General features: G+C 41.0%; 1 protein-coding gene across 3 annotated transcripts in view; it reads right to left on the bottom strand.

Moving 5' to 3' along the window:
- LOC119017742 (AT-rich interactive domain-containing protein 3B-like) overlaps nt 1-27,720 on the bottom strand; it is a 54,563-nt gene that overhangs the window by 4,699 nt on the left and 22,144 nt on the right. For 2 of the 3 annotated variants that reach the window (XM_037094685.1, XM_037094687.1), the window contains exons 3-7: nt 22,890-23,000; nt 22,664-22,736; nt 4,078-4,261; nt 2,233-2,492; nt 521-793 (exon numbers count right to left, since the gene is read on the bottom strand). In XM_037094685.1, the coding sequence (XP_036950580.1) occupies nt 521-793; nt 2,233-2,492; nt 4,078-4,261; nt 22,664-22,736; nt 22,890-23,000 (901 nt within the window). The remainder of the gene's footprint in view (nt 1-520; nt 794-2,232; nt 2,493-4,077; nt 4,262-22,663; nt 22,737-22,889; nt 23,001-27,720) is intronic. The other variant, XM_037094688.1, reaches the window with a different exon arrangement.

The following is a 27,720-nucleotide window of genomic DNA, read 5'->3' as shown; positions in this document are numbered from 1 at the left end:
GTAGCTCCCTTCAGTGCAATTTTATGATTATTATTAATCATAATTATTTAATTAAGATTATTACTAATGTATTTATTCCTCTGTATTCATGCGCCATACTTCCCATCAAAATCTCAACATCGACACATTTTGATGTGGTGGGCTTAAAATAGCAGCCAAAATTCTACCAGTTTGAAATCAACTAAATACAATTATTTCAAAGAACTAAATACTTCTGCAATAATTTTTTTAATCTTTATTTTGTATCTGTGTATAATTTCGAAAGATTTGTAAAATGTTTTTTAACTTTGTCATGGAAGGTCTTCTTGTTTTGTCTAGAGGTTACTCTGACTGTTACTTTAACACATTTTAACTGATGTTTGTGGAAAAAAATCATAAATAAATGATGTGACGAACCAATGTGGCCAACCTTGTGAAGTACAACTTGCCTAGTACCAAGTTCCTCTTTTGACTGAGCAGAAACACTGAATTAGAAGAATCTGGACATGATGCTGACAGTATTCAGACTGGCAGCACTGACCTCTGGTGGTAATAGTGGGGGCTCCCAGTCGCAGGTTCATGGGCATTTGGGAAGCCATGGCCAGCAGGTTGTGTTGGAAAGCCTGCTGCATCAGACGCTGCTGCTCTTCTGCCAGGCGGGCCATCTTCCTCTCTGGACCCTCTCCAACACCAGTCTCTAGCTTTTCCCTCAACTGCTCTAGCGTGGCGGCTCTTGCAAAACCTGCAACCTGCTGCTGACCCAGGGCTAGCGCCATGGAGGGTCTTGCAGCCATGATGGAGGGGGTCAGATCATCTGAAAGAGAGAGATGTGGACTTCAGAGTGGTTTTCTGTGTGTGAGCTGCCATTTTCCTGACTGATTATTCTAATGTCATATGTTTCATCAAATTTAATGAAATTAACTCCAAGGCAATGCTTTGTTTATTTTATACAAAATAAGTGACTCCAAGGGATTAAAGTTATAAAGGACTCTCTACTTGTTATTCTGTCTGATAAAATGAAACCATTCTCTATTAAGGCGATGATGAAACTATGATTTAAAAACAAAAACAAATCAGAGCTGGTTATGGGCATGCAAAGCAGATGCACTTCAATAGGGAGTGAGTCAGTCAAACCACGAGCCGTCCTACATCCCACATAAAGTATGTGACAGGTAAGTGAAATACAGTGTGTTTTACACAAGTCAAACCGTGGATACTATCGGGGGTCCACAGCAGAGTCACATTCCAGCCAAGTCAAGGTGACACCAGATAAGACAGCAGGCTAATGACAGTTATCAACAGGATCCGACTGATGTGGACCGCCATCATTGAAGGAGGCTTCAAAGTTCATAAAGTGCCCCCCCCAGCGTGGGAACCATGTTATTAATCAGTGGTAAAGATGAACGCTCTCAGCAGCCCCAGGCTAAACTGGTTTACACATGACTCTCAAACACCTGGATGGACTACACACATGCACACGCACGCGCAAGCACACACAGAAACGCAACAAAAGCGCACACCCACACTGATAGCGAGATACAGTGCAGGGAAGGAACATGACTGGCTGCGAGAACTTAAAGCACAAATGTAAAAGCAAAGTATTTGTCTAAATGTTCTGTCCTGAACCACAAATTGTTTCTCTGAGGATGTGAAACTCAAACCCTGATATGAAAATGGCTTCCTAAATCATGAAAATTACAACCTTGTTTGTGTTTATCCACTGACTAGATGTTGTTTTCCTTAATTGCAACAGAGGGCAGTGTTTCCCTATAAATACCACCACCATTTCCACATGTCTCAGCACATCCATAACTGGAATGCTCCAGTTCAATCCAACCAGTAAAGAGAGGCGACATTCTCTGAAGTAAACATTTACCCAGTTTAATATAACCCCCTCTAGAAAGGTTTCTGATGTGCTCTTTCTGTTCCCCAGAAGCACCCTTTATGACTCTTCATAGTTGCACACATGTATATCTGAAAACAGCCTGTTAACTGGCAGGTAGGCTTTTTTTAGGACATGCTGTAAACTTACATTTCCCACATATCTTCTTGTGGAATAAATATGAGTCTTCTTTCTATGCTGCCATGAAACTATGTGATCATTCTCAGAGCGCATGTCTCAGTAAGTGGCGTAAGAATTGTGTCAGTAATGAGGTTTCCGTATTTTCAAGTGAATGGTTTCATTAGATATAAACATACGTTTTGTATAAAGGTTAACATTCGTCTGATTATGTTCACATGTCTGGTTCCTACCTTTCTTCAGAGAGGGTCCTGGTGAAGCCTGTAGACCATTGAGGGCCCCTGAGGCCCCTGCCCCCAGAGCTGAGAGGTGCATCTTAGGAGGTGAGAGGATGTGGGGAGCTGTGCTGGGAGAGGGAGAGAAACGGAAGAGGCTGCTGCTGTAGCTCGGACGACGACCCTCACGTCGGTTACTATCAATGGCGGCCTGAAGCTCACCTGGGGAGCTGAGGCCTTTCCTCTCGCACTCATATGGGTACAGGTATTTCATGTACCTTAAGAGGAAAACACACATACAGAAGACAATACATCAGATCACCACAGAAACATTAACAAAGCAAATATTGGCAGCCTCAAAAAGATTTTGTCAATCTACCTAATGCCTGCTCGTTACGATGTTTTGGCTTAAAAACTGCAAAGACTTAAGAATATCAACTTTAATATACTACAAAAGCACATTATGCAAGCTGTGAGTTTTAATCCAAGAATGATAATCTCTCCCTTTTAGAATGTTTTTCTAGTTGAACAGTGTCTGAATAAACATTCAAAATACTACTGAGGTAGGGAATCAACGCCTCAAAATGCACTGCAGTAAAGTACAGCTGTAAAACCCGGCTTTGCAGTCAGCAAATATACTATACAGATTTCTCCCTAAACCAGTCATAAACTTAAACCAAGGTTGTTTTATTTTAAGTGAACTAGGTGATTTAAAATGCTGTTTCCTGCTGATCATTTTGTTTATTGTCACTGCATTTTTAATGAAGGTGTAATGAGAGGACAGGATCTGTATTCACAGTATTTCCCTTAAGATGCATTTATGACTCTATTTTACAGTCTGCAACTGAGCTGTGATATTGATTAATTTGTGACTGCACTATATTTGAGTTTAATACCAGTTTCAGTTTTCAGTTTGGTGTCTAGTTGGATGTTGGATAGAAAAAACACATCACTGTGAAGACCGTTCTTTGTTTTGATCCCCAGCATTTTGTCACAGTGATTCTGCCCTGGTCCTTCATGAACATTCACACATGTTAGAATCCTGTTTGACACCTGGTCAGATGCATACTCATGGCCAAAATGACAATTGTGCATGCTGAGTACACTTGGATGATCACAGGGGCTCTACAAGTATGCACAGTCACAGCTTGGGATTTTTTCCATCCCACAAGAACATACAGTACTGTGTGTGGTGACTGCATAATGGTGGAAAAGAAGCACCGAGGATCAATGAGAAGCTAAGAGCAGTGTCCATTAGATAGAGTTAGCGGAGCAATGAAACACAACATTAAAAATACATAAAGGTTCATTAGGGCACCCTGCTAGTGGACAGTATGGAGAGGTGTGACATGTACTGAAGGCTTTCCATCAAGAGAGCGGGAGAGTTTTTAGTCGAGGCTCAGTGTACAAGCTGTCAGTCAAACCCCACCTTAGCCATTGTGAACTCTCACCCAAATCACGTCAATAAATCTATGGGAATCAATGAACTCTATGTGTGATGTAATGGCTGGAGGGATTGAATGTGAAGAGGGAAGGTGGCCTAGTGGGGGAAACAAAATTGCGTGTGTATAAACACACAGGCTCAGTTTAATATTGACATCCGTGCTCATATGAACACACACACACACTCACACGCTAACATCACATTCACACATGTGTATTTATGGCATAACGGAGGTGTTTGTTTCTCGTTGAGAAGTCACACACTTGGATTCTTTGTTTAGTTCAAGCAAATTAAAACAGTGTACATAAGATTAACAACAGACAGACTCGATATCTGGGTGCTAACAGTGCATTTATAGCTGCTAGTGCCAATGAAAAGAATTCAGCTGGTGATTTTATGTCACAGATAGAAAGACTTACTGTGTGCGCAGGGTGAAAGCTGCACTGGTGATGGAGGTAGGCAGGTTAAGTCCCTTTGTGATTTCTCTCCAGATCTTCTTGTTGATAACCTCCACCAGGCCTCCCTTCTCTGTCACCAGCTTGTAGAGCATGTAAAGATCCAGAACCTGCTTGGCCATGATGGGGATACGGTTGACTGGGGTTCCTATGGAGGAGAGGAAACCATAAATTAAATCAATAGAGCACAAATCATCAATCCGAGTCAGATTAGCTCAGTGATGCACACTGAATGGTGGATTATTTCAGAGTGCATTTGTGTATCACACGAGCATGTATTTTTAACAAACCCTAATGGGAATGGAAGCCATATTCCCTACACTTACTCGCATGTGCATCCCTGCAGAGACACACTAACACCTACACTGCTATGGTGAAAACGACAATTCTGCATTATGCATTATTTTTACCACCAACCAGTTCTGAGGGCCATTTTGTGACCCTTAGGTACAGATCTAAGAGTTGACTGTTGGCAGCATGCATGTTAAATTTGGCTTGAAAACACATTAGCCCAGTTAAGGCAATCTGGCTTGACCTGGAAAAGGGGATTCACAAACAACACAAGCAAAGCTGCTCCAGACTTTTGATACAGATGCATTAATCTTGTCAACAGCTTATCTGCACTGAAGCTTGCAGGGAGCGTGTGTGGGGGGAGGCAACGAGAAGGGATGCAACAGAATCAAAAAGTGCAATGTGCAACAGTGTGAGCATGGAGCGGGAGGAGGGGACTGGGGATTGTGACGACCTGCTAATCCATGGGCAGCGGTGGGTGGGGGGCTCCTGGATAGGCAGTATAATGAAGCTTATTTAGAGGATTGTACTAAGTAAATCCACACCCCTCTGCTGTTAGTGCTGTCGGGCCCAGTGCAGGGGAGTTGTACAGATTTGTCCTCACAGCTAATGCCAGGCAATCCTTCAGCCCCTCCACAGGCTGCTCTTAACCTGGAATCAGACTCATTAATGACTTTGTAAAATAGCAGTGTGATCAGGCCATGAAGATTAGCCCTGATTCATTTTCTTAAGTTAGCAACATGTCTTAAAGCCATGTGCGAGGGGCCTAGGTGAACACATGGACCTGCATAAGTGTGGAGATCAGGGAGGTGTGCTAGCATCGTCAGACTGCTACGGCTCTGACTACTTATTACTGGTTTTCATAGTTTAGGCTTTTTTGACTTTAGTGTTCACTAAAAATGACTCTTTGAGTTTGTCTTGAAGCATAGCAAACATAAGACTGTTTGGATAAGGTGGGAGAGAATTGTAATCTGTTAAAACACGCCATTATGGAGCAGTGGTTTTCTATATGGTGGGTGAGAAACCTGATGAGGCTGTGACATTGACCAATCATTGTTTGCCACCACTCCTCATTCTTCTATGTTGCAACAGTGAAACAAAGGGACGCGAGTATGGTTATTATGGGTTGCAAGCAAAAGAGAATACTGCAGCGGTCTACACATTCAAACACAGACCTTCAACAGGCAACCATATTTTATATAAGTCATTTTCATCTGTAACAACATCGTTTTTGATCAATCAACAATCTCTGATTGTTAGTTAATACATTTTAAATCATAATAATGAATATAAATGTATTAGAAGGTATGGTGCACCTAATTAAGGAATCAATGTAGAAAATAGCACAGCAAATAGCATAAGCTTGGAAGTAAAAGTACAACCCACTAAATAAACCTGTAAGATCTCATCTCACCCTGAAAAATAAGAAACAGCAACAGCACAGCAAACCTGTGTGTGGTTAATTTTGTTCAGCTTGTTTAAGCTTCAGAATATTCTGTTCTGAGAAAATAGCCATCTTATCTCCAGAGCCAATTAACAATTAGCAAAACGAGAGGGTCCTTGCCAAGATGCCTGGAGCGCCTTGACAGATAATTCGGATTAGCTATAGTGACAGGAGAGGAGAGCAACAATTATTTTAATCATTTTTAATTATCCAATGTCTGTAAAAGCATCATGTATCTACTCCCATTTAATAAAATAAGTAAAATCAGCTATTCACCATCAAAACACACATTCATAGTATTTTTTACTTTAACAATAGGTCAAATTGGACATAATGTTAGACATGTTTGATACAGCTTTTCATAAACAGCTGCAATCCCATTAATTGCACATAGACAAATACAAAAAAAGGCGTCTATAGATTACAACCAATATAATAATTACAATAACAGACATCTGTTGAAGAAATTGCACATTTTTAGAGAACAAAATGTTTTGTTTTGTTTTTTTTTTTACATTCCTATCAGACTGAATAGAAGGCACATTTTCCTCTGAGGAGGAATAATGGACTAAATGTTTATGGCAGACCTTCCACTACATCACCGGGCAGTAGCGACATTTCCAGACCACGCAGCGGATCAAAGCAGCAGGAATGCTTCTCTGCCAGCACTTCGTCAGTTATTTAATGCAGCGTTGGACATCAATCCTGCATCAAACAATTAGTACAACTAGAGGGGTCAGAGATCAGCCAGGGGTTATCGATGTGTGAATTAAACTGCAGGTCAGCAGGAAGCCACGTTTTCATACTGGCCCGGACGTGAACAATGAGAGCACAACAAATGAGACACAACAGCACTGAGCCCATAGTGACAGGCCAGCAGTTAGTTGGGCTTTAATTCATGCCTAGGCGTTTATTCACACCTTTATCAGTATCTGCTGTCAGATCAGATCTATTTACACAGGAGTAATCAAAAGGGCACCATAACCAAACAGGGCCATCCAAATAACAGATTGGAGTGTTGCGTGTGTATGAGTAAACCAAAGAGCTATCTATACATCTTAAGTAAACCAGAGGTGGTTTCGAAACCTAAAACAGCATTAATTAGTCAACATTTGACACCAGGCAGGTTTCACATTTCGACTTGGACCAACCCCATATGAAAGCACTGGGAATGTGCCTTTCATGATGCCGCAACTGACCAAAAATCACATTAGCAACACTTGGCCAGTTAGCCAGGGAGTTCCCTAATTTGGGCGAATCAACGTGCCGCCTGCCTTTGGTGTTCAACATCTGTTCGGTTTTCAACCCTGGAGACATTTGGCTCTAACAGGCTTAATTAGACCAGTCCAAAACATGTCTTTTGATCACAGCAGCCTCACAGTCTCCTTAATGTGCGCTCTATTCTGCCTTTTCAACTTTATTATCTATTTGAGACATCGTGATCTGCTATGATCCCATACACTTCACGGTGTTCACTGGTGCCAAGCAGGCCTCAAGTAGACAACTACTGAGTATTTCACCTCTCTGTAAAGCTCTGATTTGTCCACTCGGCTGCTCTTAGCCAGTCTGTAATTGGCTGCAGGCTTCACCTCCCATCATCCTTTGCCCCGGACTGATTTTCCCCCAGGGACAGGGCCATCAGGAGCCTAGTGATTAATGGCACCAGGGGTCAGAGGTCGCTCTGGTGGGAAGTGCCGTGGCTGAGGGCCCCTGAACCACTCCCTAAGTCCTTCCTCCAACTTCCACAGTGAACACATGCGCCGCACGGTTAGTCTTCAAACGGCTAGACTTCAAATGATAAGGAACACAGATGGAGTCAGACGGAGGGGAAAAGGTTTCGACAAATACAGACCTTTTAGAGATAACGTGTTTGGAGAGTCTGATATCATTTCATGCTGTTAATCTATATCGATATGTTTGAACATCACGCCAGTGATGATGGTAAAACCATTTACAGAATTCCCATGAAGGAAGTATAAAACTCTCAATTGACATCAACAGAATCATAAAACACACTCATGCAAACTCAGTTATACAGTACCATATGTAACTGAGTAAAAGGCCTTTAGCTGTCCCTTCAGAGGCTTGACGCATTTTATCAAAACACAATTTGTAACTCGACTTGTACTGCGCATTGAGCTAAACAGACAGACCTAGACAGACTGCCCATCTGAATCAAACATTAACATTTCCCACCCCACATCAGAGCACAGCAGCCTATCTCAATGTGTGGACAAAAAAAAGGAACAAGGTCACTTTATCTGACCCCTGACCTATTTTTAGTAGGAAACAGCTGTTCACATTAAAGGGCCTCTATAATAAATCAATTGGGTACCCCTGACGCCAGTAGTGGTAAATTACATATCACCGACTTCACATGATGGGCATTTTTTAAATAATTAAGTGACAGAGTGACAGCCTTCCAGCAGACAACACACAGGAAATGAATTTTTTACTGAATGAGCATTGGCTGGTGTGAGGTTTCAACACCATCTACAGTGAAAAGAGAGGGGGAGAAGGAGAGCGAGGAAGGGAAACACCACGTCATCTCATGTTCTTTGGTTGCTTGAATTCTGATGATCAATTTAAATATCATACTGTAGAATTCTTCTGCTTTTTGGACTCTACTGATAGGAGTGCATAGCTATTAGAGCATAAGACAAACAGAAAAAGGCAGAGGTAAATAAAAAAAAAAACAGTGCGAGAAAGAGAAAAAAGAAAAGAGCGAGAGACAGTTGTTGCTGCCTTTAGTAGGGAAGGGAGGAAGGACAGAAGGAAGGAAGGAAAGAGGGAAGGAAGGAAAGAAAGAAAAAAAGGAGGGGGGGGGGGGGGGTAGTAGCCAGCCAGCTGGAGAAAGACTGGATTACGGCTGTAAGGAAGGTGTCAGCCAACACAAACAGCCCCTGGCCTCATGGCAGTGTCTGAGTCCTTTCAGAGCACCCGCACCCCTGCCACCCACCCACCCACACCTTCCTTCCAACCACCGTATCTACACACCAGATGAGACCCAACCAGGCCTATATCTCACTCTCTGCACCTCTGACCATTTCCCCAGTTCAACTGAAGTACATTCATTTACGTTACTGGCACTACTGTTCGTAAGAGACTGAAACGCCAAAGCAATTAATAAATGATCCAGTCTGGACAACTCTTTCTAAACTAAAGCATGTCAAGAGGATTCTTGATTCATTCTTGATGAATTCCCACATAACATGCTCTAGAGTTAGGGCCCCACCACTTTTTATACTCTGTATGATGTACATTTTTTTTTCTTTTTAGAGAGGAGGATTATCCATCAGGTAATTCATCTAAATGCAAAAGTAATTTATGTTTGCCAACAAGTTTTAAAAATGTAGCATGGTTTAAGGAACAATCAATGGAGAACAGCCCGAACCCTTCATTCACACGGGACATAGAGACACTGACAGAGGAGACAAGTGTCTGGACTCCACATGCTAAGAGTTTACTTTATGTCAGGCAGCCCCCTGACTGTTTGGTTTATATGTGCATACATCGGGGCAGCATATTGTCAGGACCCTGCTGCAGCCTGGGGCATGTTTGTTTTATTTTTAATGCATGGCCAGGGACATAAAAGGTAAAAAAGCCTTGAGTGTATGGAATTTGCTATCTTTAGTACAGGCAGAGCCACCACTCTCACAACGGACCAATTCATATCAAGTGTTAAGATATGTACCCTCCACATAAGGGAAGTTAAATGTAATGTTACACTACAGATACATTGCTATTCTAAGCATGAAGCCACAGCTGGTAGAGACACAGACAGAGAGATAGAGAGGGACAGTTGTCTAATAAAGGCTATGATACGGCATGTGGGTCGATATGTTTTACAGCGTTGGCTGTATAGGTTTGATTCCTGTCATGTCAATAAAGTGCAATTAATGTGATTTGAAAGGGGGAGAAAGGCATAGAGGCAAAGGGAGAGACAGAAAAGAGAAAGACATGATGACTTATATTCTGCCAGTTGTATATAACAACAGATGCTTTCAAACGTAAGAGACATTCTACAGAATAGACAACATTCATCCCTGTGAAAAACCTGTTTCCATCCACAGAGGCATAACGACAATTATCTCCTCTGAGTTTTCCTTCCTCCATCTTGATAAAAAGAACACATACGAGAGGGGAAAAAAGGCAAACATCCAATGATGGATAAGTCTCTTTAAGCTATATTTACCCAGGAAACAGTGAGAGTAGCTTCTTTGTAAGAATTATTATAGTGGGCAGGCAGCCAGTATATTAAAGGAGCTGTCTTCTGTGCACTGTCAACTGTGGCAGCCAGTGGTGTAAAACATCACAAAACTGGCAAGGCTCCAAACAACAGCCAGAAGCTGTAAATCTCACTGGGTGCTGTTCACACACTGTGGAGGCTTTCAGGACTACAAATAATGACACTATTAGATCTTGAATACACGATTAGAAGTTTGTCATGTGCAATCTGGCTATGAATCTCTACACTAGGGCTGGGCGATAAATCTGCAAAAGTGATTAATTTGAGTTTGTGGTTTAGGACGATTTAGAAAAAAAAAAAATTCAATCGATTTTCTCTTTAATTTGCTCCGCCGCCGCTCCTCATGGGCTCCCGTAGTTCAGAGTGGGCTCCGCCCTCTACCGCATTGACTTTCCACAGAGAAACAAACACAACATGCAGCGAGCCAAGAGATCATTCCTAAAACGGCACTGTCTTGTTAGTAGCTTGGTTTTGTGGCGTCGGACCTCGAACAAGCGACGGCCCGCTGCAAAGTTTGTTTCAAGGCTGTTGCAACTAAAGACAGCAGACCGACCCAATTATTTCAGCATCTCAAACAAAAAGATGCCTGTCTCACTGTGGGACAACAGACAACAATACTCGTTGTTCACTACGAGATTCACAAGACCGCGGCAGCCCACAAATACCCGCTAAAAAGTAGCCAACATTAGCGGAATCATTCAATCACTGGGTCCCGTATGAGAAGAAACCTGGTGGAGAGTCTTTACGGATGCAGTCACGTGTTGCATATCGCTAAACATATGGTGCAAGTATGTACAGTGGAAAAGCTGGAGGTTCATCCACATGCTGAAAATGTTCGACCCCAGGGTTGTGCTCATCCAGAGGTAGGAGACAGGCTCGTCTTCCCGTCCAAAAATGTGTTAAATAGATAGCAAGCACACACCTAATGACCTGTACATCTACTAGCATGTCATGTTTACTATGAAATGCATGCAGATGTTTAATTTAGTTTACATAATCTTCAGGGATATAAAATACTTTTTGCAAACTAAAGGCACCTTTTGCAAAATAAAGTATTTAATGAAAGTTATGTTAACACTTTATCAATACAATTTATGTTTACAAAAGCATTTTATCAAAAAGGGACACAGTCTTTCAAGTGAGTTTGAAGGTGCACTCTTTAAAATGGCAGGGCAATTTTGTTAAAAAATAAAAGCATTAAAATAAAAGCAATGCTTTTAATAATTTATTTGTAATTTATAGTTTGTTCTTGAGAAGAAAAAAAAAATCATTTAAAATCGTAAATCGAGTTTGGTGTGAAGAAATCGGAGATTCAATTTTTAGGCCATATTGCCAAGCCCTACTCTGCACTGTCAAGCCTGATACAGTTTCATATGACGATTAAAGTTCTGCTAACTGCTTTGTCCAGCCTTAAACATTTGACAGTTATGCCAGTGAAGCATCTTTGAAGTGAATGAGTGAGAAGAACATGAAGAAGAGAGAACGAAAGAGAGGGAGAAACATGACTCCTTCTCCGTGGGTCATGAAGATGGGTCACCTGTGAGATAGAGGGGGAGGGGGATTGAAAAGGTTGGATGGCGCGAAAAGTGAGATGGCCTCTCCAACTGTAACCTAAGTCTCCTCAATCCCCAGAGACCCAGCAGATCAACTGACTAGACCCCAATCAACGCCGACTGATATGGAGCTGACAGAGAGATGGATGAAGGGACGCATGGATAGATGAATGGAGGGAAGGATGGTTTATGTCTCCTATGCTACATAGTTATTCAGGGTCACTGGTCTTCATCTTCTTAAGGATTTCAGAATAAGAGGGGATGATATCTTACAAGTGTAAGCTAGATGGAGAATATTCTGGTTTTTAAGCTAGATGGAGAATATTCTGGTTTTTAAGCTAGATGGAGAATATTCTGGTTTTTTTTAATATACATTTTTACTACAGTGTCTCTTCACTGAAGAATTAGGCAACACAAGTTTTAGGGCATCAAATACATGTTAAAAGAATGTTAAAAAATAGACATTCTATGGTTGAAAGAAATGCTTTGAGTATGTGTGTTTATGCAGCAGTTCATTTTTGCCAGGGGCTGTTTCTCATCGTCACAGATCTGGTTACTCAGCCCAACAGCCATGTTTGAAGCTAACTGACAACTATCTGGGTATGTCTGGTGGCTCTTTACATGTAGTTGACCAGTAAAATTGAGCAGGTGGCTGACAAATTTGCAACGTACTAGCCAGAGGATATAGGTAATATAGACAGACTCTGACGATTAGGTATGTCTTTGTGTGTTTTTCCAGTAACTTTATGTCTTCAGCACTACAGGCTGACATTACTGCAACCACTAATGCCTGTTGCATTAGTCATGCATGAGACATACATTTAGCATGTGAACATTTCCCCGCCCCCCTTGCATAATTCTAGTATAGCTTGTTTTGCAGCAAATGTTATTTTGCTGGTGCTGATAGGAGATATAGATCTGCCTTACTTATTTTGCTAAGAACTAGCAAGTTTTTCTCAAGAATGTAGTTTCTTTTATGGTTTGTTTGGCCCGGTGCTTTCTGTAAGAGAAATGTAGCTGAATAATATGCAATGCTATGGACATAATTAGGTTAGTCAGTTCTGCTATGAGGCTTTAAATCACCCCTCCACCTGAGGTACACACACCCTATTTTTAAGACTTGTAGTTGTGAATGAACTGAAAAGATCCCCTGCCAAAAATAAAGTAATGGGCAAGCTCTAGATACAAGGAAGAAGAGCAGATGACAGCTAGAGGTGAAGCTGTTGGAGGAGGGGGAGGTAAAATCTTTGTCACTCACAATACAGGCCTGTATCATCAGTGTGTATAACCACTACATATGTCAACAGTCAGTTAGGAAAAGGTCATTAAGGTTGTTTTCTCTCCAAAAGTTGAGAAACCTCAAGAATGAAACTAATACAAGGTAAATAGTGACCTCAATCTGATTATGTGCTATAAACCAACATCTGCTTGATGATTTTAAACATGTTCCAACTGTTAATTGACTGATGTCTTTTGACATTGCAATTTAAAATATAACAGCTTGGTCAAATATTCTGGATGACCTCTGCTCTATATTTACATATGACTGCAAGATCAAGTGAGGGAAAAGTAACCCAATAGCTTGGCCTTGTAAACAGCCCACTCTGATCCTTGCAGAAATGTCAAGAATGTATATGTCACAGCAATATGACAATGGTATGTTGTACGCATAATAAAGGGAGGGGCTTTGGCTTCAACTGTAGATTCCAGCGATCAAGCTGCAGAGGTAAGAGGCTAACTCTTTTCCTGTTGAGTAGCTTGAATTCAGGTGAAACAAATCTGAGAGAAAGGCATCAAGGGCAAACTATTATAGTTAAAAGAACAAGAAAGGGTTAAACAAACCGCAGATAAGAGAGACACTGCAAGGAAAAGAGAGGGAGATATACAATTCAGACTCAGCGTGTATGAGAATCAGGAGATGATATGTTTATTCCACCAGGCTGTACTAGAAATCATTATTAGGCATGAAATGTCAGCATGGTATGGCAATCTTACTGTACAGTTAAAAACCAAGCTTATTAAGTTAGCCAAGTTATTGTGTCAATACCACCTCTGTTAAGATTTTAATTGAGGCTGCAGGGATTGGGGAATAGCTTATGTTGGTCTTATTGCTAGTTGTGTAATATGTGTAGTATGTGCAACACAGTAGGTGCAATATGGGTAGTAGGTGCAACTTGTGTAATTTTTGTTTTTGTCAAGTGCTGCTTTGTTTTATATGTTATTTTGCTATTATGTCCACTATGGAGGCAGCTATATGGGCACAGTATATTGGAATTTATCATAAATTCAAATGAGAAATACTGCTGCTCTGCCTTAATGGGATATTCTGGCATAACTTTAATCCATGGTCTAACACACCATGACACCGAGTAAGACCGCCCCCTCGAGAGATCAAGTTTTCCAACCGCTGTCTTGTGACTTTTTGATGGTGGTTTCTTGGTGGAGGCATAGACTGCAGTGTATTGTTATCATGTGGTCTTTTCCGAGGTTGCTAAAACTACACAAGCTAGCGGTTGGAAAACTTGATCTCTTACTCAGTGTCACGGTGTGTTAGACCATGGATTAAATTTACGCTGGAATATCCCTTTAACTCTTTGTGATTTACAGAGTTTCCTGAAAGCAATCTGTAAATGTGTATGGCAGAAGATGGCTCAGCAGCCTCTACGGATATCATAACAGAGGTGAACAGACTGAAGAAGATGTTGACGGAGACAGCTAGGAAGAGATAAGCAGACAGTAATTGAGTAAGTTGCACGAATCTTAGACTAGCTTTTAGTTGCTTGTGACAACGTTGCTAAATACAGTGTTACATGACAGACAATTTTAGCATAAGGCTGTGACATAACATAATGTGAAAGGGGGTCTGAATACTTTTTGAAAGCATCGTACATCTGAAATTGTTACAGAAACTGAGGATATGTATTTACAACAGTGGTGCTGAAAAAAAATACCAATTTCTACACAATGTTGCTTGAAATGTGAAACTTTGCTGCTTTTTTTTATCATTTAAAAAAATGATAAAAATCTTCTGACATTTCATGGACTTAGATTAACTGTGACAATCGACAGAAAAATCGATAATACAAGTAATTGTCAATGAATTCATCTGTGTCCAACGCAGAGAATTCACTCATCAGACTGAGCATTGGTGCTTAAACAGTGTAGGTGGCAGGGATGTCTTCACTAGCAGGTGCAATATTAAAGGTCTCCCTCTTCCTTCTAGCAAGCTTTATAACCCAGCTAACTGCTTCAATCAATGAACACCCGGATTGACAGATAAAGCCATCAGCTGACGAGCCCCATTTGGGGCCCAGCACCACTGATCAATACCGGAGACATCAGCTGCTATAAGCCAAGCAGAAAGAGGGATCTGTTGAAACAGGCGAACGGATTGTGGGGGTTTGTGCACTCATCTTGGAAATTTTCGCTGCCATCAATGCTAATTACTTTGGGCTTTTGGAATCCATGACAGTGGGCCATACATTTACCTTTCAGGCCTTCAGCTGATGCCCCTAATGTAGACTGACTGCAGCAAAATATGCTTCAGTTCCTGTTACAAACAATACCTTGCATCAACAGAGGCTGACTGCTAACGAATATATTTAAAACACTCAATAGTTCTTCAGGCCTTACACATGCAGAAGCTTTTAATACATCAAGGGCCCCACTTTAAACAACATAATGGATTTCAGGAAAGGGATCATAACATAAAGAATACCACAACAGGAAAAGTCAAGCTTTAAGCCTATTTGCAGAAGAAGGAACATTATCTAGCATAACCTTTAACTGACCATTACCTTTATCTTGTCAAACATCCCAAACAACAAGCCACATCAACTTAAATGCAATCGACACAGAAGCAACAACATCTGGCAACTGTGTGATTAATGTCCATTTCTTCCCTCAAATCAAGCGTCTTGTTTTCCATTAGGCCCCTCAGCACTCAGATCTCTGTTGCTCTGTGGCTTATGCAACACTGCTGCAGAGCTGCACTGGAAGTGAGCTCAGGGCTATTGTACTGGTGTAGGGCTCCTCTGGGGGCTGTAACGTATTTCATACAATCCATCACAGGGGTGTGGAGGCCAGGAAACACTGCTTTAAGAGCACACACAGGACACAGATGGAGAAGCAAGACACGCAGATATCCAGAGATAGCACAAGTTTGGGGAATTTGTTGATCACAGGAGAGGTTCATGTGGGAACAGCTGAACAAAGCTCCCAAAGAAAAACTATTTTGAATACAAATAAGTGAAATAATTAACAGGAAAAGTGCAGGTGATTTCATGGGAACACACTGTTTCTGTGAAAACAGCAAATAAAAATATTCTAATTTAGCTTCCTGATAATTTGGTTGTTGTGCATATAAAAGGTCTTCAAAGTGAAGAAGAGTTTCTCTCTCCCACAGAAAACACTGCTCCTGCACTGCCTGAAACGCCTGATTTGGAGTCTAGCCTTTAATTCTGACACTTACGTTCGTAACTATGTAACAGGCATTATATAAATATGTAAATATTTATATAATTTAAATATATATGGCTGTACCGCAGCCATTGCTACCAGCTGTAGCAGTGTTGTTTTGAATCAATTATAACGTCCTTGGATCGCACTACCTTGCTCGGCATACCCGGTCCTACTCTGCCTCTGACTGGCTACATCCTGCCCTTCAAGTTTTATTCACGTTAAGAATTAAAAAAAAAAAAAAAAATCTGTTTCTTTACACTATTGCCCTATAAATCATTATGCAGGAATATTTTCTACAAATCAGGCTATTGTCATATTATGCCTGGTTTAGTCATATTTAACTTTTTTTTCATAAAAAAGCAACTTCACACTACATAAATAATAAAACAGTATTTGTTAGCCACATGTATTTTTCGGGGTAACTGTAAATTAATTCCATTAAAGACAAAAGACAAAGACACATGGGTGAATTGAGCAGTGTTATTTTTACCCTGACTCATGACCTCATTGGGAAGCATGAATCTGCTTGTGGCCTGCATTCGTCATCTTCCCCGCTCATTTACTTATGAGCTTGGTGATTAAGAAATCTCCCAGCTCCGCAGCTTAGAGACACAAATCCCTGTACAGTATGGTCGTAATTAAAGATAGACAGCACAGTGTCCAATCCAGGGCTGTGGAACAGTCTGGCAACATGACAGAGGAAATAACAGGGAGGCAGTGCAGATTGGGGGTTGGGATGCAGAGACAGAGAGAGGAAGAGACACAAAGAGTATTCTTGGTTGGCAAGAAACAAAAAATAAAAGTCCAAAGATTTTAATCTAACATCTCCCAACAAACCCACAACACATCAGGAAAACTACTATTTCCTTTTGTTTTGACGGAAGAGAAGAGCATAACCACTGTAAATGTGCTCGCTCCCCAAAGACTGGGCTGTAATTTGCCAACCAACGGGTGGAGTTTACGAAAGGCAAAGATAATCGCAGCCCTCAAATATATCAACATGGTCACCACCGAATCTTTGATCACAAATGCAAGGGAGGATGTCCAATAAGAATAGTTTTGCTTTTTCTTTTAGAGTCTGTCTGGGGTGATGATTAGAAAGCAGTGGTTGAAATCTGTATATCATTTAGGTCCCCACCCTTTCCTGAGAGTAGGGGCCCTTTGCTGCCAGTGCTGGCCCTTTACTTCGTTTCTCCAATTATCTTTCTGACTGGTCGGCGAGCTTGGTCAGATTCAGCCCGCTGACGAAGTGCTTTCAAAGGGACATGAAAGAGCGTGGCCTTGTTTCTACACAAGCTGACCGATGCCTCCCTTAACCTCCAGCCTCCTACTGTGGTTTCCTTGTCTGCCATCTCCATCCTTCATTCTCTCTTTTCTCACTTTTCACACATAGAGACATGCGATGGTCACTCCCTTGTCCGCTGTCCGTCAACATTGCCCTATCAAAAAGGTTGGCCCCCACTTATTTGGAGATCATTAATCATCCTGTGTAGGACAGGAGGCCCCCTTAATCCAGCCCCTCCTCCCCTCACAGAGCAGGGCACAGCACTGCCCTCCGCCCCTATCCCCCATGGTGTTATCAAGTTTCAGTGGTTGTAACTGTAGCACAATAAACAGAGGGGGAAGGAGAATGGGGTGGGGGCAAGGGAGGAGGAAGGGGATGGAGACAAACAGAAAGAAAGACAAGAGAGGACAAAATGTAATTTCCTAATGACTTTTTATTGTTGCTTTCTATGTAAAACACGCTTCTAGGATCTCAAAAACTGTATCCATCTGGAGAATTGAATCTTAATGAGTTAGAATATAGAAACTAGTTAAAATAAGCTGATCACCCAGTTGCATTTATTGCATTATATTAATTGTGTAATAGTTGTCCTGCAAAGCAGCAGTTCAAAAGCTCAAACTCAAATTAAATTATTTTATCCGCAAACCATTCCCATCTGATGTGGACAAATGTGCTCACAATACTCAGTGTTTTTGTTGTTCAACCAACCAGGTGCTGCCACTTTCCAGAAGTTGTGGGGTGTTAACTAAAGGAAAATGAGGCCATATCAAAGAGCCAGAGAATGTTCCTATTGTAGTGTGGTGTTTGTACAGAGGGCCCGCCTGTTACGAGGCCAGTGTGAGGCTGACCGGGGGAGTAATATAATGCATACATGGATCCCCCAGAGCCCATTCATGGTGTAATTGGTGTGGACAGAGCTCTCGGTCTCAGGGTTACAGTTAGGGAACTTCCTCTAATGTCCTGCTGGGAGGTCATTCTTCTCACACCACAAATACTGCAAAGAATAACCAGCGTTACCTGGATGTAAAATTCTTGTTTTTCTTCAAATGTGAAAAGAACGTCGGAGACATTAGGTTTTTTTTTTTTTTAAATCCTTTTTATGCAAATCATGTTTCCAAAGATTTTTCAAACAGAGGTGGTCTCCCTGCTTTTATTTTGTCAGTAATAAATTAAAAATGTCCGTCTGTTTGTTTTATATTTCAGCAAAAAAAATAATAATTTCAAGGGACAAATGTTAATAAATCATTGACCTGCTGACTTTTTATAACAGACCAACCAAAGGCCTATCTATGCTACTCTGTTATACAGACCATGAAAACATTACCAGCAGCCACAGTGAAGATTTACAGGGCTAACAGAGCAAAGCCACTGCCAGCAGGTTTAACTGAAGCTGCAGCTAATTGAGACATCTTCATTATAAGCATTACCATCTCCCCTTCCTTCCCCTCCTACCTCTCGTCCCATCAAGTTCACTACAATTTAATAGCACAGACAAGTCCGGCTTACTACTCTATTACTATTAACAGGGCTAAATCTACTATGCAGGGCTTTTCCCCTAAAATAGCTCTGAAGCAGTGATAGCACACCATGTGGTCCCTCTTAAGCTGAATCTACACTTCCCATATGTGTCACACTGGGATGGATCCAGCCTTTGCTGACCGCAACGTGTGGGGCTCTCTGGCTAGAGTAGAGGGAGCTAAAACACTTGTCTTTACCCCCCGTTACTCCCTCCCTTTTCGACTGGTGATTTCGCTGAACAGGAGCCTCTCTCTCTCTCACTGGCTCTGTCCATCACAGCCTGTGGCCATTAATCATCTCAAGTGGACAGCGCTGACAGGCAGTTGGCTGCATCACTCTTATTTTCTTCCTCTTTTTTTCCCTCGATCATGCGCCCGTTGCTCCCGCAGCCTCACTTAGCACCTCTATTACCTTTTCACAACCCCAACTCCTGCCCCGAAACCCCCAGCCCAAATAAGAACGTGGCTGGGTGTCAGACAAAAACAAACATCCACCCATCTGCTTAACCGGAACCTTTGAGGTGGTAAATGGCATTGAGCCAGCGTCAAAGCTTTTCTCTGCGCTCCCAGTGGGGGCCAAGTAGCAAAAACTGTAATGGATATGATGAACAGTGTTGTCAGTGTAACTTAGGGAGGCTAAGATCCTCCACCCTCCACCTTAGTGTATTTACATTATATTTACATGTGAGGCTATTAACCAGTGTTTCAATCTGCAGCAAATGACAGTAGGTTCTCTACTAGAGTAAAACTAGGCCTCTTCTTTAAAATTACAAGCAGGAGGTCAATGGTAAAAATGAAAGGGGCCCAGCAATAGTAGTCAAAAAGAAATAAGAGTCAGGCCAGTAAAGGTAGCGAAGGGTTTGCACCACAGAAATGGCAAAAGACACATACAGAGTCTATCAATGGGCCCCTTTAAGCACAGACAGGATTTAGGACAGCTGCTAAAATTCCTCAACCATTAACACACACACACACACACACACACACACACACACACACACACACACACACACACACACACACACACACACACACACACACACACACACACACACACACACACACGTCTGTTTTTAAGCGCAGAGCCAGGAAATGGGAATCCCTCGTAAGTTTTCCTTCCGCTGTTGCTTTCCTCTCAGGGCCTAGAGGCCCCCACGACGAGGTGGGAAAAGCACTTCACCATTTGTCTCTCTCCACCGAGAGATTCCACTGGATTTCATTTAGCCCTCTTAACACTTCACAAAATGAGGCATTATTTTTGACTGCTACTGTACTATTCTTCTTGTAAGGTTGGTCAAATGAATAGGATGGCATCTCCCACCAGCTGTTATCCCTGTCGTCCACATAGTGACATTAAAAATGTAAAGGGTTTCTGGGTGCTCTTTCATTAAAAAAAATAGAGAGGAATATTCTCTGACCCCATATCTATGAAATTAAATGGAAGTAGGCGTAAACGCACAGTAATTAGAGGATGCCATCAACAAGAGCTTCATGAGGCTTGCTCTAACATAGTCTTGGCACTAACAGAAAAAAGGGAATCCCAGCCAAGCAATTTGTTCCCTGTGATTAAGACTGGGGTTTGAGAGACAGCAGAGGTCAGCCAAGTGCCTCTTGTCTTGAGGGAGGGGTGAAGAACTCACTCTAGAGTAGCTGAAATTATACCCTACCCTCCTGTACAATGGTAGCACCAGGCCTCTAATGTCAACAGCAACTTCCCTGTCATATTCTGCATTCATAACTGAAGTTTCACATCTCCAATATGACAAAACAATGTTGGTTGGTCCTGGACCCCTTCTAACAATATCCTTCCATCTTTCACCATAGTTTCTTTTTCCTTTGCCTAACTGCATTATGAGACAGTTACACTTGTTACAACTGTTGTTGTGCACTGACCCTTGTACTCCTTAGTTACTGGTCACTTGTACTGATGATGATACAGCAACTTGATCTATGCAAGCGGATTCCAGTTCCACTCACTGTAATTCTCTCAGGAAATGTAATTTAACTCAACAAGTTAAAACATAAACGACAGCCGTTCCAATTTGCTCACTTATATTTTCATCAGTGAATCAACGTGCAATTTTCTTTGCTTTGATGTAAGTTGATTTTAATGGTGATTTCACCACAAGCAGATTATGTTAATTAAATAATATATTTTTGTTAAATCAATATTGTATACTTTTTTGTGTTGCTCAAAACACAACAATTGGATGATTCTTACGCAGAAGTCAGACTTTTTCATGTCGTAAGTAAATGCAAATTTAGTGAAAATAATGTGACATGGCACACTTTAACAAGCCAGTTATCTGCTGTCAGGTGGCATTTTGGTCAGCTTGATGGATTTCTCTGTCTGACCAGCGTGAGTAAAGGGTCAGCCAACCACTTCCAGCGTCTGCCACTGGACAGAGATGCTAACAGGGCCATGACAGATCCCATCCCTCCCTTTCTCTGACTCCACTTAATTCATCACCCTCCAACAAGACCTCCGGGTGCTCAGACCAAACCAGACACTCTGAAGCTGCAGCTCTTGTGAATGTGAGCTCGTCAACATATGCACACAAGTACATACACATCGATGCACGTGGGCCCATCTTCACAAATGTACGCATCATCATCATCTGTCACAGTCTGACAAAACAAAGTATGCATCATATACACACTTGCATACATATCCTATCACCCATCATAGCCTGTGACAAAACATAATGAAGTATGAACCACACACACACATTCACAGACCATCATCGCTCATCATAGCCTGCCAAAACATAATGAAAAGTATGCACCACTGTAATAACATTGTGATTCACCTTGGGAGGTATTGCTCAAGCCATGTAACTTGCTTGGCAACAGATTTCTCTGATAAAAGCCTAAGTGCATTAGCTGCTCTGGTCAGAGGAGTCTTGTAGTTAGTGTCAAAGCACCACGCAGTCAGCTGAGCCTCCCAGCTGTTGGCCAACTAAATAAGTTAGGCCACTGCCAGATCCTCTTGGCTCTGATACTGCAGAACCACAGGATCAACGGAGGCACACCTCACCTGCTGACCTCTTAAGGCCTTTACTCTGGGGGGGAATTAGTAAAGGATTTCTTAGCCAGTGAGAGTTACAGCATGTTTTTTGAGTAGATCAGTGACATGTAACACTTGACACCCATGTTGGAAGACTAAAGCCACAAATGAAAGAACTTATATATTTACACTTTAATCCTTACTCAGTTTATATGGGCTCCAACAACCCATTTGTGCTGTAGGCCTAACACAAATCAACCTATAGTGAAATTCCAGATGGTCCGTAAAAAATAGCAACCCCTCCTCACACTGAGACAGGAAATGAATCTTAAGAAATGGAAGTCGTGTGCTATTTGCTTTTCCCACATAGGCAGAGGGTGGGAAATTAACTCAAACCAATGTCACATCTGTGGGAACTTTTAACTGCAATTCATACTGCGAAGGTATTTCTATGAGATGAAAAACACTACCCATGCCTTGAGAGTAAGGAATGCATAGGTGTGTGGTTTTTAATTTAGAGTTTTTACTGACTTGCCTACAAGGATAAAGGAGCTAAAGCATTTCAACAAAAATAATTTTCACCAAGCTGTACCACAACTGTAATGTGGAAAAAGATCAAAGTGTACTTTGAAAATTATTTTTATTCACATCTAAATTACAACTGTACCTCTAACTTTTAGGTGTATACCATACCGCTGGATCCGAATATAAATATAACATGGATTTCTAGACAGTTCTCTTACCTCTTTTCTGCATGAAAGTGAAGAGGTCATCCAAAAACTCCTTTCTTTTGGGGTCATTGTCCAGTTCATACAGCTGAAAGGGAAAAAAGTAGTTCTTAGTTTTTTCCTCTCACATTCATAACAGCCAGTTTATGTTTTGGTGTTATCTTTTGTGTTTGAATTTAATAAGAATTAGTGTTATTGCAAATTGTTGCAAGTTTCCTTCTTGTTTAATGACTATACCCACTGAAGCTATCTGTTGATCACAGTCTCCAAATGCTACCTTAGCAAAATCTCTGGAGGCCTCTCCTCTTCCTCTGCTACTGTCAGCCTCATCCGCCCAGCCTGCATTCCCATTCTACAACAGACAAGAGAAAAAAAACACAGGTAAAGGTCAGTAAACAAACAAAAAGTAGTTACAAAAATGTTCAGAGACAATCTAGTCTGCAGTGGTCTCATTTCTTTACCTTTCAAAGTAACACAGTTATTCATTATTAAGATAATTTATTTGACATTTTACATTTACTTGATAATGACATCAGAGATACAGAGAGAGCAAGGAGAGATGTATTATGCATCGCCATGCTACAAGTTCCATGGCCTAACCTGAACTGGAGATGTTGACTGTATCCAACACTAATGTAGCTGCAAATGTGTGATTCTTAAGAGGGGACTTCCAGTGTTTTCCTTAAATGTGTTTATTTGGTTTTTACCTTGAAAGATCCCATCAGACTGATGTTGACCATGGGTCAAAAAGTTCACATTGACTCTAAGCTAGTTACAACAACTGCCAACATTCTGCAACACAAACACATGGAAACTAATATATACTCAAACTCCAAGACTGCATTTTTCCAGGGGTTGGAGGAGTAACCACTGGAGTTATTGTGCCCCTGAGCTCCTCTGTCCCCTCCCCCTTCATCCTCAAACATCTCCATTTGACCTAAACCATCTGCATCTGGGCCTGCCCTGCCCCCACTCATGTCTTCCGACCCAGCTGGATACAAGGGCCCCCCATCCTTCAATCTTAACGCAGCTGTGACGGGTGGCCAAGTTCATGGAGTGTAGCTGGCTGTCAGGAGGGGCCAGTGGAGGGTGGGCTGGTCAGTAGCCCTAACACACACACACACACACACACACACACACACACACACACAAGGCTGATCATGGTTGTGTGTATGTTTGTAAGTGCAGGGAGGGGGGCAAATGGCCCCACAAGACGGGAAGGAAGGAAAATAGGGGCAGAAAGGGGTGCACGGTATGTGCCGACCAGGAATGTCTCCTAAAGACAAAACCTATAAAAGCATCAGGAATCAAAACAAGATCCGTTTGGAGGGGGACGTTAATAGCTGCAGCCCAGGGTCTAGTTTCAAACGGGAGCCCATTGGTCAGTGGCAATTACAAGGCCTGAAACGAGAGCTGACAGGGCAAAGGTTGTCAAGGCCCCTGAGAGCAAGTCATTTTCACCCTCTCACTCTCTGTACGTGTAACGGTTGTCAGCATTCATACTCCCTAAACAAATACCCATCAACTTGCAAACCCACTGCAAGTGAGTGTCAGGGTAGAGTTAAATGCATGAAAAGTTGTGTTCCGTTATTTAGAACAGTAGATAGACTTATTACACATTAAAACAAAAAAAATGTCCAAAATCAAAATCTTCCTAAGGATAGAGATGAACTTAAACTTTATAAAAATGTCATCACATTGGCATCTAAGCATCTTGTGTTAGTCAGAGATAGTTTGTTCCTGATCAAAAATACATCTTGTTGTAAATTCACATTATCTACAGGAAAGGATCATTATGACAGAAAATATATGGTATAGTACATTTGGAGGACTAACAGACCTTTGCACACAATCTGACCACCTCTGTTAACCTTTAACCATTATAAATGATTATGATAGAAGATAGTCCAGACTGAAGCAATATATGACTCACATGGCTGCTCTTGCATGAAATAACTTTGCATTTTGCAACTTTTATACGTGCTGAATGTTCCATATTCAATGGCCCAGAGGTCAACATTGTATAATCTCACAAACCATAACCAAACAAGGAGCCATGAAGCTACATGGGAAAGACCATCAGTCAGCTTGATAGCAAGTACACTACACTAATCTTATGTACAATGTACAGAATATCAGTACCAGTTGTTTAAATATTAGATAAACCTGTGTGTGTGTGTGTGTGATTGTCTCAGCTGACAAAACCCTAAACTCAAACTTCTCATTGCTTTAAAAGGTGCACTATGTAGTTAGAAGTTGAGGAACTTTTTAAATAGAAGAGGAAAATCTTAATTGACTGTTTCTTTTATGCCTTAACAAACTAAATTAACACACTCTCTTTGTTGTCACTGAATAAACAAACTGACCTTAAAGGACAACACAATTTCATAATGTTGTTCTTTGTTTATCTGTGGCAGACCCTGCCATCTTTCTAGCTTCAGGCAGTGTTCTGGGGACCTTATTCCTCTGAGAACAGCTTGTTGTGAAAATATAAATATTTCTGTGTGTTTAGTATAACCTAATTTATATTGCACTGATAAAAAAAAAAATCATAGTTTGTATGACTTCATAGTGCTCCTTTAAGATCAAATATTATAGACACACAGGTAGTTATATTAACTGTGAACTGTCATTTACCAAAGGCTCTGGTACAAAGTATATCACAATGAGCCTTCAAACACAAGAGTTAACTCTTAGCTAAGCAGAATCAGATGTAACTACTAAGGAGCAGGCAGTAGCTGCTGGGTTACTGTCCTCGGATGTGTTAGGTGAACAGAAATGTGTTAACACACCAGTGTAAAATTCGTTAACTAAACCTATAATGAAATGTTCATTGATTACCTTTTTTACCAAGACGAGACGACGACGAGCTAAAAATGGATCTTACATAATAAAAACTATGACAAAATGTATGTTTCGTTTCCAAAGACGAGAAAGGATGGGACTTGTTAGTGATAGGCTGTCAGACATTTAAAATGCATGATGCTGTATTTCCCCCCAGTTCTCCATCTACTTTACTTGTTAAAATGTAATGTATCCCTATTCCCAATCATGAACTGAGATGTGTGATGGAGCCTGTCCTGTGCAGGGGACGATGTGGACTCTCACTGCTTGTCTGTCACTTCACAAACTATGTATTGCAGTCTGCAGCATGCTCATACGTGTTACCACTGTCATCTTTATGTTGTTGTTGTTAGTAATAATTTCATCTGTTTCTTTCCAACATTTCTTTCATCACAACATTATAGAGTCACTAATAGCAAAAGAATGTTCATAAGTAAAAATTTTTAAAAATGTTATTATCACATTAGACTCTATAACTCTATAATAGTTATTTGTTGAAAATAGTGCTGGCTCAGTATTCAAGAATGTTTATATAGGAGTACAAGTAAATAGCAACTGTTCATTCTGTTCTTGAATTGTTAAAAATGTATATTTTAAAAAGGTAACAAAAAGAACAAGTTATTCATCAGGTATGGGCGCTGTAACATTTATAACTAGCCTAACACATTTAATAACATTACATCTTTTGACTGAAAGCAGTGACTAAAAGTTAACTAACAAGTAATGACTTTCTTTGAAAACTATGAAGGATAAAAAATGACTAAAATGTGACAAATAATAAGCATTTTTGTTTAAAGACTTAAGACTATGACTAAATCTTAAATAGCTGCCAAAAGTAACACTCTTACACACACAGACACACATACACTTGCACGTCCCTGAGGGGTCCAGGGGTCAAGGTGTTCCTCACATCCCCCAAGAACAAAGGTCTAAAAGGGACAGAACACCATTGTCCAGTCAGTGTCCGATTTTGTCTTCTTGCACCATCCTGTCCTCTGCTTCAACTACATTCTCTGGGCTACATGTAATAGACTGGATCATTTCTGCACCATCTTCAAATGATTCAAATTACCACTGATGTTTCAGAGATCTACAAGTCTACCCATTTTCTTCCTAGTAATAACAGTGGAATGTAAATTACTGTCACAGTCACCATTTGTTGTAATTCACCATTGAATTCAAATAAAATAATATATCCACCTTGATTTTCTCCAGCCCACATATGTCTGACTACTGTAACATAACTTCCATTTCAGAGATGATTAAGGAAAGATGGCAGTAAAAATAAAACCAAACTACTGAAGTACTAACTATTATGTGAACTCAAAGTACCTGGGGTCTGGGAGAATAAATTATGTTGTCACTTGTCATAAACCAAAAAAGTTCAGTTGTATCTATAGAAAACTTGGCTACTCCTCTAGCTGGTTCAAAAAAGCACAGTAATTGGAACATGAAGGCTGTTAACCGTGAATAGACATGTTGGCTCTTGAACTGGGACCTTGGTCAGCTCAGGAATGTTAACACTATGTTGTTTTTTTCTCAAGTTAGAGTGGATACTGATGCTTTGGGACCACTCCTTATGATCAGTTACCTCAGCCCCTTCATCACATCCAACCCTCCACCCACAAATGACTACTTAAAAAAAAACAAAAACAGTTCCCACACCCATTACCCATGTATTCATGACAAGGTGTGGCTTGCATGATATAATTCAGAATTGTTTCAAATTAAATGTTTAAACTGACTTTATGTTTGTGTTTATGTGTGTGTATCATAAGTGTCTTTGTTACTGCAATACAGATTTTTCTTTTTTACTTTTCTTTCCATCCTAATGCTAGACGCTTGAGAGTTTATTTATCCAAACTTCAATTCAATTAGGTCAAATTAAATTATAATATTCAAACAACGCATTAAACATGTCTGTGTCTATGCATGCAAGGTTGCCTGCACATGCTGGTGTGTGTGTGTGTGTGTGTGTGTGTGTGTGTGTGTGTGTGTGTGTGTGTGTGTGTGTGTGTGTGTGTGTGTGTGTGCACGCTGGGTGTAGGATGAACAGAAGCCTTCATATGTTTAAGCAGCCCATGTTTCCTCTCTGCGTCTCTCTCATGCTGTTAGCAGGTTTACTGGCCGGGCAGTGGGTGGCCTAATCACATTATGGCCGTACGTGACTGACTGGCGCAAATCAGGGTTAAGAATAAGTTTGATGACCAGAAGTGAGCTATAGCTAG

Source organism: Acanthopagrus latus, chromosome 4 (genome assembly GCF_904848185.1).
Source record: "Acanthopagrus latus isolate v.2019 chromosome 4, fAcaLat1.1, whole genome shotgun sequence".
NCBI lineage: Eukaryota > Metazoa > Chordata > Actinopteri > Spariformes > Sparidae > Acanthopagrus > Acanthopagrus latus.
Note: the sequence above shows the minus strand (reverse complement) of the source record. Positions and strands in the feature narration are given on the sequence as shown.